This window comes from Pangasianodon hypophthalmus, chromosome 6, assembly GCF_027358585.1.
Source record: "Pangasianodon hypophthalmus isolate fPanHyp1 chromosome 6, fPanHyp1.pri, whole genome shotgun sequence".
Lineage (NCBI taxonomy): Eukaryota > Metazoa > Chordata > Actinopteri > Siluriformes > Pangasiidae > Pangasianodon > Pangasianodon hypophthalmus.
In genome coordinates, this window is record NC_069715.1 from 16,942,670 (window position 1) to 16,955,252 (window position 12,583).

General features: G+C 39.1%; 1 protein-coding gene across 8 annotated transcripts in view; it reads left to right on the forward strand.

The window, feature by feature from the left end:
- Positions 1-12,583, forward strand: part of srpra (SRP receptor subunit alpha) — an 89,810-nt gene that overhangs the window by 29,159 nt on the left and 48,068 nt on the right. For 7 of the 8 annotated variants that reach the window (XM_053234787.1, XM_053234785.1, XM_053234786.1 and 4 more), the window contains 3 exons: positions 5,858-6,014; positions 7,512-7,662; positions 8,089-8,213. In XM_053234787.1, coding sequence (XP_053090762.1) covers positions 5,858-6,014; positions 7,512-7,662; positions 8,089-8,213 — 433 coding nt within the window. The remainder of the gene's footprint in view (positions 1-5,857; positions 6,015-7,511; positions 7,663-8,088; positions 8,214-12,583) is intronic. The other variant, XM_034305394.2, reaches the window with a different exon arrangement.

Sequence of the window (12,583 nt, forward strand, 5' to 3'; positions counted from 1 at the left end):
GTAGAGAAAGATATCAGTAAATCTAACCACAAGTGGCAATCTGTGGGGTCCAAGCAGCCTTAGCTAATATTGCCCCCAATGGCCAGTTCTTGGTGATGTACACTGAACAATAAAGAGACCATACATGAACATACTTATCATGTTTTGTGACAAAACTTGTGTGATTGCATCAGTAGTATGTCCATACCCAAAGCTACCATTCAATTTTCGTGATAGCGCAGTGTTAACCCTGTGAAATGCAACATCTTATTTTACAAGAGGTATGCTTCTTTTAATGTGTGAAAAATATGAATAGCGCTCCCCAGCGGCCAGTTTGCCTCCCTTAGAAGTGGGTCCCAACAGGAACCTACTTTTGAAGTTTTGTGACAATAGCTTATTAACACTGTCAAATTCGTGCTGAAATCTGATTGGCTGGTGGCATCCATGTTTTTTTTTTTTTTTTAATAATTAGGTCAAAAATCACACTTACAAATTAGCACATAGATGCACCTTCAGACTCATGATTCGTGAAGATTGTTTAAAACAATCTAATTGTTTAAAGTGAAGATTGTTTAAAACAGTTTAATGACTAGTTCCCATTTTTTTGGAGGGAGGGAATACTATCTGTTGACCAAGTTTCATGCCTCTGTGACCAATAGTGTTACAAGCACTTTGTGCTTAGACTCCTAATAATAATAAAAAAAAAACAAAAAAACTTGCACTTGGACTCCTAAATATAGCTTATTGCTAAAACTGTGAAGTGTGTGCTGCAGTGTGTTTGGCTGATGGCCCCCATGTTTTTTGTAACCTGCTCAACAGTAAAAATCCGCTCACAGATTAGCACAATAATGCAGTACAACAAATTTTAGCTTCATAGGACAAACAGCCTGAGAAACAGTTATTTAAATCTAACCCCGTCCTTATTGAAATCTGTAATATGATTTGTGTTTTCTTATATGACCATTGTATTGAAGGAGTGCATCATGACTCACACACTTATGCATGTAACCTTTACATCCGATTACTTTTACATCAAAATTGGTGCCTGTGAGCGGTGCAGGAATGTCATGATGTGCTCCATCTGGAAAAATGATCATGTAAGAGAACACAATTGATGTTATAGAGTTGAATCTATTTAAAATAACTGTGTGATTGGATTGGTGATACAATGGGTGTCAAACTGACATTTTCAGGCTGATACAGAATGTGAATTGGCCTAGTAAAGATCAGCATTTTGATCAGACATTTAGCTAGGATGTAAAAATGGTTTTAAAAAGCAGTGCTAAAATGTGGAAACTTAAAGGCTTTATTTTGCATACAGTTATTTCCAAACCATGGGCTTTCATGTTGATAACATTACAACATGCGTATAGCCCTCATATTTTTGTTTTATTAATGGGTAATGTGTACATTTTGTCATATTTCCTTCAACCAGAGCATCCTTATAAATCACTGCATCCCTAGTGGGCGGATACAGACTGTTCTCAAACCTGAGGTCTTCACATGCTACTGCGTGATTGACCCAGTGCACATGCGCCAGCTACGAAGTGCACAGCTCTATATTAAATTTAAACTATGGTGTCACAAGCCGAAAAAAATACACTACATCTATTTACACTGATCATCTATAACATCAAATCCACTGACAGGTGAGCTGAATAACACTGATTATCTCATTACAATGGCACCTGTCAAGGGGTGGGATATATTAGGCAGCAAGTAACAGTCAGTTCTCAAAGTTGATGTGTTGGAAGCAGGAAAAATGGGCAAGTGTAAGGATCTGAGAGACTTTGACAAGGGCCGAATTGTGAGAGCTAGACGATTGGGTCAGAAAGGAGTTCAAGGTGTTGACATGGCCTCCAAATTCCCCAGATCTCAATCCGATCAAGCATCTGTGGTATGTGCAGGACAAACAAGGCCGATCTATGAAGACCTCAACTTGCAGGACTTTAAGGATTTGCTCTTAATGTCTTGGTACCAGACACCACAGCACACCTTCAGAGGTCTTGTGGAGTCCATGCCTCGAGCTGTCGTGGTGGCACAAGGGTGACCCACACAATATTAGGCAGGTGGTTTTAATGTTATGGTTGATTGTTGTATATTCTTTAAGTCAGCACTAGTTTAAATACAAAATAGTGGCAGAATTCACCGTAACAACCATGGTAACACCTGAAGCATAACAGCATTTTTAACTGTATTATGCATTTGGCTTAAATAAAAGTCAAACAACAATAAAAATAGCAGTCGTACTTACTTAATGTGCACGCAAAATGCATATGACCGTAGGTAAGTAAACAGACCAAATGCTAAGTAAACTTAACAAACGAAATAAACTTAACTCTCAGTGGTTCTTGAAACGTGTGAGTCTGTTACTCCTCTCACAGTAGCGCAGAGTTTGGTGCTCATGAATGGCGCACTGTGATTGCTCAATCAGAAAGTGTATCGGTGAAAAAATAATTAAACCATATGGCCAAAAGATGGTGTAACCCTCATAATCAGGAATTCTGATGATGTAACAGGTTTTGCTCTATTCTCTACACTTAAACCATGTAAACCAAAAGGTAAATTCATTTGTTACATTATAAATATATTCTGGTCGGTATGGGTCATTTCATTTGTCTGAGTATGGGGTGGGATATGAGACCTAACAAGAAAAAGGGGTTGCAATATTTCAGTGATAACCCTGTCTTATAGCTGTTTAAGTAAATTAGGCTGTGCCTCATTAGAATTGATTGATATGTGGCAGCCATATTGCTTACAAATTTCAACATGAAATTGATAATTATTGAGAGTCACACTTGGCTGATGGGTTATGCAAATGATAATAAATTTAAGTGTGCAGGACTAAAGATAAAAAAGGCAAAAAGCATTAACCTAAAAAATTAACCTAAAAAATAATTTTCACTGTACAGCTTAATTCCAATGAGATGATTGTTTTTGAGTGCGCACACAGAATAGTGCCCCCCAGTGGCCAATTTGAGTGAAACAGATAGAAGTGTTCCCTACCTGACCATACCATTCAAGTTTCGTTAATGTAGCTCAGTGGTAACCCTGTCAAATACCTGCTGAAATCTGATTGGCCAATGGTGACCATGTTCAAGCAATGAAGTCATTATCAAAAATCCACTTACACATTACCACATAGATTAGATTAGATTCAACTTTATTGTCCTTTGCAGAGTATGAAAGATTCATCATACCAAAATTTCAATCGGACATATGGTTCCTGAGAAAGAGCTATCTGACCTAATCTCCGCCTCCTTTGTATATCCACACACCAAACTTTGCAGATAACCTCAGAATTATGTCCTGTACATACCTATAAAGTTTCGTGCCAATGCACATAACCACTCATGATTCTCTGGCGGGAAGCCCACAAATAACATAATAACATAATTTATTTTACAAGAATTATGCTTCTTTTAATGTGTAGAAACATGAATAGCACCCCCCAATGGCCAATATGCATCCCTTACAAGTGGGTCCCAGCTGGAACCTACCTTGCAAGTTTTGTGACAATAGCTCAGTGTTAACTCTCTCAAATTCCTGCTGAAATCTGATTGGCTGATGGCTGATGTGCTTTAACTAATTGGATCAACATTACATATCCACTTACTGTATATATTAGCACAGCACATAGATGCAGCATACCAAATTTCACCTCAATGTGACTAAGGGTTTCTGAGAAACAGTTATCTCACTTTAGCACTGCCCCCTATGTATGACCATGCCCCAATCTTTGTAAATGACCTCAGAAACCTGTCCATATAAGCACTCATGAGTTGAGCCATATTGTTTGCAATTTTCAAAGTATTTTGGATAATAGTAGGTTTTGCAGGTTGTGTAAATTATCTTAAATTGTTGTGGGCAGGGCTAAATGGCCCCAAAGTCAAATTTCAGCCACAGTATCAGCATTATGTTTAACGTGCAAAAACATGAATAGTACAACCCCCATGAGAAACTTGCCTGCAGTTGGCCAGTCAGATTTCAGCAGGCATTTGATAGGGTTACCACTTAGCTGTTGTCACAAAAGGTTAAGGTCGGGACCCACTACTATCTGATCTCACTGAAATTGGCCATTTGGAGGCGCTATTCATGTTTGTGCTCGCAAAAATAAGGATAACAAGGTGCGCAATGAAAATTCTTCTTAAGGTTAATGTGTTTGCTAAACGTCTGCTAAATGCTTTGTAGACCCTTTAGCCCCACCCACTTAAATTTGTGATAACTTGCATAATATGTGAAATCTATGTGCTGTCTACACTCACTGAACACTTCATTAGGAACACTATACTAATACCGGGTAGGGCCTCGCTTTGCTCTCAAAACAGACTCAATTCTTCATGGTATGGATTCCACAAGATGTTGGAAACATCCTTTGAGATTCTGATCCATATTTACATGATTGCATCATGCAATTCCTGCAGATTTTTCAGGTGCACAGTTACAACATCCAATACCACAGTTGTTCTATTGGATTCATATCCGGTGACTGGGAAGGTCACTGAAGAACACCGAACACATTGTCATGTTCAAGAAACTAGTTTGAGATGACTTTTGCTTTGTGACATGCTGGAAGTAGCCATTAGAAGATGGGTGAATTGTAGCCATGAAGGGAAGCACATGCTCAGCAACAATACGCAGATAGGCTGTGGTGTTCTGATGATGATTGATTGGTATTAACGGGCCCAAAGTGGGCCTAGAAAAGATTCCCCACACCATTACACCACCTCTTCCAGCCTGGACTGTTGACACAAGGCAAGATGGATCCATGGATTCATGCCGTTGGCACCAGATTTTGACCTTACCACATCAGCAGAAATCAAGATTCATCAGACCAGGCTACGTTTTTCCAGTCTTCAGCTGTCCAGTTTTGGTGAGCCTGTGCCTACTGCAGCCTCAGCTTTTGGTTTTTGGCTGACAGAAGCTGAACCCGACATGGTCTTCTGCTGTTGTAGCCCATGCGGCTCAAGGTTTGATGTGTTGTGTGTTATGAGATGCTTTTCTGCTCACCTCACCTGTACAGAGTGGTTATCTGAGATACTGTAGCCTTTCTGTCAGCTTAAACCACAGAAATTGGCCATTCTTTGGCCATTCTCCGTTGACATTTCTCAACAAAGTGTGTCTGTCCACAGAACTGCCACTCACTGGATGTTTTCTCTTTAGAGACTGTTGTACCTGAAAATCCCAGAAGATCAGTGGTTATAGAAATACTCAAACCGGCCCGTCAGGCACAAATAATCATGCCATGGTTAAAATCACAGAGATTACATTTTCCCCCATTCTAATGTGTGAACATTACCCGAAGCTGCTGGCCCGTATCTGCATGTATGGTTTATGCATTGCACTGCTTCCACACGATTGGCTGATTAAATAATTGCATGAATGAACAAGTGTACAGGTGTTCTGTGCTTGGTGAGTGTATATAAATATTAGTCACGTGAAAACACAATTTATGTCACGAGACCAGCGTTGGAGTATAATGTTCCCATACTTTAGAGGAGGTTTTTCTGTCATTTCCATTTAATAATTTTTAGTCTAAATGAAGTGCCATAGCACCCCACAGCATGCTTCATAACACAGACCAATTAATTGATAATGAAATTCATTGTCAACTATTTTTGTCAAATTTGATCAATTTTGTTAACTAGTTGTTGCAGCCCTAATCAACATATGCAAAAAACATAAATACCAAATGTTTTACATAATGATTTTTGAAAAACTATGTTGAATGTCAGATGATAAATGCTTTATTATTGTTTTTTTTTTTTGCCATATTATTTTGCTATCAGGCATTGTATAATACTAGGCTTATGGAAGTCAAAATTATGGCATCATGATAACCCTAGACCATTGTGCCATGCTTCATCTTGATAATCAGCAGGAGCAGGAGGAGGGGAACAAGTTGAGCCTTCCCAGGCCAGCTCTAAGAAGGCAGTGGATAATAGGAATCAGGGCCTGAGCCAGGAGGAGATCATTCAGAAGAACCTTGCTGAGTTCATCCGCAGGCAAGCAGGTGGACGAACAGAAAAGTCTAAGTATGTACATCTCAGTTATATGGGATACAAAGTATTATCTTGTGCTGCTGTTGTCAAGGGAGCAGGTGAATTTCTAAGTGAATTCATGTCACTTTCTGCTCACTGAAAATAGGAGGGTATACCGCATTAATTAATTATTTAATTAATTAACTTTATAATCAACAAACAAGTAAAAAGACCAATGAACTTTTGTTTATTACTAAAACATAGTCATGAGAAAAAGAAAATACACCCTTCTTCAGTTCTATATTTTTTATTTATAAGGGACTAAATAACAGTTGTGTGGTCCTCACCAGCTACTATAACCTCAGGTGACAACAAAAACAAACCACAACAGATTTCAATACGTAGTCTTTTTTTTTTTTCCAGTGTAAAGTAAACCAACATTCAGAAACAAGGTAGGATAAAAAGTACACCCTATAATTCAGTAACATGTAGAACTGCCTTTAGCAAAAATAACAAACAACAAAATAACAACAATAACAAATAAACATTTTCTGTAGGAAGTTACCAGTTTTCTCACATAATTTTTGAGAAATTATGGCCCACTCTTATTTACAACATTGCTTCAGTTCATTGATGTTTGAGGGCCTTTGTTTATGCACAACTCTCTTAAGTTCCCACCACAACATCTCAGTGGGGTTGAGGTCTGGACTGGCCATTCCAACACCTTGATTTTTTTAGCCATTCAGATGTCTATTTGCTGGTGTGCTTGGGATAATAGTTCTTTTGCATGACCCAGGTTTGGCCCAGCTTATGCTGCTGGACAGATAGCCTCATATTTGTCTCAAGAATATTCTAGCATAAAGTAGAGTTCATCATTGTCTCAAGGACTGCAAGTTTCCCAGGTTCTGTGGCTGCAAAACAATCCCAAATCATCACTCCTCTACCACCATGCTTGACAGTTGGTATGTGTTGTTTGTGGTGATATGCTGTGTTTGGTTTTTGCCAAACATGGCGCTGTGCATGACGACCAAACATCTCCACCTTGGTTTCATGAGTCCAAACGATATTGTTCCAGAGCTTTTATTCAAATGCAGTTTTGCAAACCTAAATCATGCTGCCATAATCCTTTTGGAAAGAAGGGACTTTTTTGTACTTTTTTCCCCCACCTGGTTTCTGAATGTTGGTTTACGGTTTAAGAAAAAATGACTACGTATTGAAATCTGTTGTGTTTTTTTTTTTTTTTTGTCATCAGGGATTATTTGTTTGTTTATAGAAGTTGGTGTGGACCACACAATTGCTATTTTGTTATTTTGACATAAAAACATAGAATGGAAGGAGGGTGTACTTTCTTTTTCCCATGACTATATATGGAGGTCAAAATACAGTAACATCAATCTTTAACTATAGTGAAACAAACCTTTAGCTATGTCAAACAAGATCAGGGGTGAACATTAGCGTAAGATAATAGCTAATAAATGAATTTCTACCATGGTGCAATTATATATGTACTGTAGAAAAGTAACTGCTCTGTTTACATGTTGTTTGTGACAGTAAATCCCCTAAACCCCAGAAGCCAAAGGGGAAGGAGAAAAGAATTTGGGATATGGGTGGTACAAGTACCAAAGACCTAGACTACAGTGGAACCAATAACAAGAGTACATTTAATAACCAAGGGCAAGATGAGGAGTTCCCAGCTGAAACAGTAGGTATCGGGTCAAAATTTATCCAGTATATATACCTTAGCTACACTCATTAGCCATTTTATCAGTTGCATATACCATTTACTGTAGGTGCACTTTGTAGGCAAGAAATTATTGACTTGAGTTTGAGAGTCTCCTCTTGTCCATTTGTGTTATTCTTCCAATAGTCTTTTGTCAGTGCTGGAAGGACAATTTAGGGTGGAGGAGTATTCTCAAGCCCCAGTGCCCTACACACTACTTTGCCACTACAGTGTCTCTGTTACTGCTGTACTGAGAACGGTCCAATATTTGGTGCCTTATGATAATCCTTCATCCCGAATACCCACAAAATAAGGATATAATAAATATAGTGGCTCAGTTCAGACAAAGTAGATTTGTGAACTGTGAAAGTATCGAGACTTTTTTTTTTTCTTCCCCCCCCCCCCCAGCAAATCCAGGTGGGCTCTATGAAGGGTGAACTGCGAGATGTGGACTATGAGTCCTCTGAGGATATTGATGAAGAAGAGGAGGAACGAAAAGACATGTTAGTGACTCTTGATGTCAGCAGAAAAGGGTGAGGCTTTGAAAATACTGGAAGTGTTGAGATAGACTTCCTTCAGTACTTCAGGACACACTGTGATTTGATTTTTTAAGGCAATTAAACACACTATTGTTCAAGAGCTCAAAGCAGCTTCCTATCTTTAACTCAAATCTGTTTGCTGGGAAATTCTCACTATTTCTGCACTTAAACCTTTCTTTTTGTCACTGCTAGGAATGTTATTTGCTCTTCATTATATTCTTTATCAGCTGCTGCATTTTCTTCCCTTTTTTCACCTACCGCAACATGTCTGGCTTTTTTTTTGTTTGTTTGTTTGTTTGTTGTTGTTGTTGTTGTTTTTTTGTTTTTGTTTTTTGCTAGTTTTTCTGGGTCTGCCTATGTACACCGCCTTTGTTTAATTAGCCAAGAAGATGGCATCGCAGCTATTTACAATACGCGCTTTTCTGAATTTCTCCAGGAATTTGAAGACTTCCTCTCAAATCTGGTCATTTCAACAGAAATGGCAATAATAATTGGAGACTTCAATATTCATTAGTACACAAGACATGAAGGCATTCCAGCTTTGACCTGGCTGTCTGCTTTGGGTCATTGTCATGTTGAAAGGTGAACCTTCACCCCAGTCTGCACTCGTGTGCATTCAGAAGCAAGTTTTTTTCGAGGACCTCTTGGCTCATTCTACATCTCTACACCCCTCAGTTCTTTTTTTTTGAACAAAGTCTGTTTATTCAAAATTTTATAATATGCAAAGAAAGTCAAAAGAGACCAGAACAGTACAATATATACAGTCAGAACCCTAACATGACCCATCCCTCTATCCATTACACATACATATGAACTACATTAAACAAAGACAAGAAGCAAAGAGAAAAATAAATAAATAAAAACAAATAAACCGAAGGAGTAATTCCAATAATAAGAATCAACATTAATATGTAAAATGAGAAAGCAGATAATTAGACACCAAAAAAAAAAAAAAAAAAAACTACACATTTTTTGGGACTGTATTCTCTATTTCATATTTTTCAACAAATGACAAGAAGGGTTGCCAGATTGCATAAAATCTCTGGGTAGACCCCCTGGAGAGAGTATCTTATTTTTTGGCAAGTAGTGCACAAAAGGCCAACAATTTACTGTTATAACTGCTTAGGTGCATGTTCTGTGCAGTGACACCAAATATAAAAGGCTATAAAAGGAGATGGAGCTATTGGCATTCCTATTATTTCTGAAAATGCCTCAAAAATTAACTTTCAAAATTTATACAATCTCGGGCATGTCTAGAACATACACCGATCAGCCGTAACATTATGACCACCTGCCTAATATTGTGTTGGTCCCCCTTTTGCTGCCAAAACAGCACTGACCCTTCGAGGCATGGACTCCACTAGATCCCTGAAGGTGTGCTGTGATATTTGGCACAAAGACGTTAACAGCAGATCCTTTAAGTCTTGTAAGTTGCGAGGTGGGGCCTCCATGGATCGGACTTGATGGCCAGCACACCCCACAGATGTTTGATTGGATTGACATCTGGGGAATTTGGAGGCCAAGTCAACTCTTTGTCATGTTCCTCGAACCATTCCTGAACAATTTTCGAAGTGTGGCAGGGCGCATTATCCTGCCAAAAGAGGTCACTTCCATTAGGGAATACCGTTGCCATGAAGGGGTGTATCTAGTCTGTATCTAGTCTCTTTGTCATGTTCCTCGAACCATTCCTGAACAATTTTCGAAGTGTGGCAGGGCGCATTATCCTGCCAAAAGAGGTCACTTCCATTAGGGAATACCGTTGCCATGAAGGGGTGTATCTAGTCTGTATCTAGTCTCTTTGTCATGTTCCTCGAACCATTCCTGAACAATTTTCGAAGTGTGGCAGGGCGCATTATCCTGCCAAAAGAGGTCACTTCCATTAGGGAATACCGTTGCCATGAAGGGGTGTATCTAGTCTGCAACAATGTTTAGGTAGGTGGTATGTGTCAAAATAGCATCCACATGAATGCCAGGACCCAAAGTTTCCCAGCAGATTTCTTCCATGCCATCTCTTCCTCTGGTAAACGATGCACCCGCACCCAGCCTTTCACATGATGTAAAAGAAAATGTGCTTGACCAGGCCACCTTCTTCCATTGCTCCGTGGTCCAGTTCTGATGCTCACCTGTCCATTGTAGGCACTTTTGGCATTGGACAGAGGTCAGCATGGGCACTCTTACAGGTCTGTGGCAACACAGCCCCATATGCAGCAAGCTCCGATGCCCTGTGTGTTCTGACACCTTTCTATCATAGCCAGCTTTAACTTTTCAGCAATTTGTGCTACAATAGCTCTTCTGTGGGATCAGACCAGATGGACTAGCCTTCAATCCCCATGCGCATCAGTGAGCCTTGGGTGCCCATGACCCTGTCGCTAGTTCACCGGTTGTCTTTCCTTGGACCACTTTTGGTAGGTACTAACCACTGCATACTGGGAACACCCCACAAGGCCTGCCGTTTTAAAGATGCTCTGACCCAGTCATCTAGCCATCACAATTTACCAAATATTTACGTGTGGCAGCTTCATTAATTGGCATTAACTTGCTTTTTTGAAGATTTATTTTGTAGCCAGATATCTTACTAAATCTTTCTAATATGTTCAATAATTTAGGGAGACCCCGCAATGGTTCTGACAACAGAAAATCGTCAGCATAAAGTGAAATTTTACACTCTATATCCCCTCTACGAATTCCTTTAATAGCACTATCTTGCTGTATAGCTATGGCTAGTGGCTCGATTGCAATGGCAAACAGAATCGGAGACAGCGGGCAGCCCTGTCTGGGTAGGAATAAAGGATTTAAATCCATGATTTAAAATTGGGCCCAAATCCTATTTTTTTATTACTAAATTCTAGTTTGCGGAAAAGATAGTCCGACTCCACCCGATCAAAGGCCTTTTCAGCGTCGAGCGATATTATAATCTCTGGTATGTCGGGTGGAGAGGGACTATACAAAATATTTAAAATGCACCTAACATTAAAAAAAAAAGAGTACCCTTTTTTTTATGAAACCAGTCTGATCTGAAGAAATTATGGAGGGGGCGAGCACTTCAAGACGTCGGGCTAGCAGTTTTGCAAAGATTTTAACATCTGCGTTTAGAAGGGAGATTGGTCGATATGAGCTGCAATGAGAGGGACACTTATCTTTCTTCAGAATCAGAGAAATGGGTGTTTCACGCATAGTTGGAGGGAGAGAATTTGAAGACAGTGGTTCTTTAAATACAGTAAGGAGCAAAGGGGCAAGTGTATCTGAAATTTTTTTTTAAAACTCAGATTGAAGGCCATCTGGTCCCGGTGACTTGCCACACTGCATACTTCTAATTGCGTCTATAATCTCTTCAACCAAAATATCTTTCTCTAGGTCGGATGCTAAATCTGGGTCTAACTTGGGGATATCCAAATTATGTAAATAATAATAAGTAAAGGGCAGCATAGTATCGATAAAAGCATGAATTTATTTCTATATGATCTGTGTGTTTTTCACCTTGTTCATCACTAATCTTCAATATATACTGATTGGCTACTTTCTGATGCAACTGATATGCTAAAATTTTCCCAGCCCTCTCCCCATGTTCATAGGACATTTGTCTCGATTTTAATATAAGGTTCTTGAAAGAAGATCAAACTCCATCTTAAGCATCAGACATTTAACTAGGTCATCTTATGGTGAGTGGCTATATCTGATCTCTAACTTCAAAATATCATCAGTTAGCTGTCTAAGACGCTCCATGGTGGCTTTCCTTTGCATTGAACCATACGAAATGTTCTGCCCCCTCAGATATGCTTTTAATGTTTCCCAAATTGTTAAGAAAGACATCCCGGGGGTCTTATTATGAGACAAAAAGAAATCAATCCCTGATTTAATAAAATTCACAAAAACTTCATCTCAAAGAAGAAGGGGATTGAACCTCAGGGTTCTACGCCTGGAATGCATAACTACATTTTCAATGGGGTATGGTCCGAAATGACTATAAACTGGTATTCACAATCAACAATCATATGGAGAAGTCTATCATCAATAAAAAAAAAATAAACGATACGCAAGAATAAGTTATGAACTGAAGAAAAAAAGGAATAACCCCTAGAAGTAGGGTTTCGGAACTGCCAAATATCAGTTAAACCATATGTCTGTAGGAAGAGATTAATTGTTTGAGATGATTTGGATTCAGGGGACGCTCTAGATGAACTGCGATCTAACTTTGTAGAAAGGACACAATTCATGTCCACCCCTAAGATAAAGTGGTAAGTGTCTATACTGGAAATTCAGGAGGAAGTCCGAGTAAAGAATGTATTGTCATCCCAGTTTGGAGCATACATGTTCATTAAAATAATGGGGAGCCCATACAGTCTCTCCATCACAATGATATATCG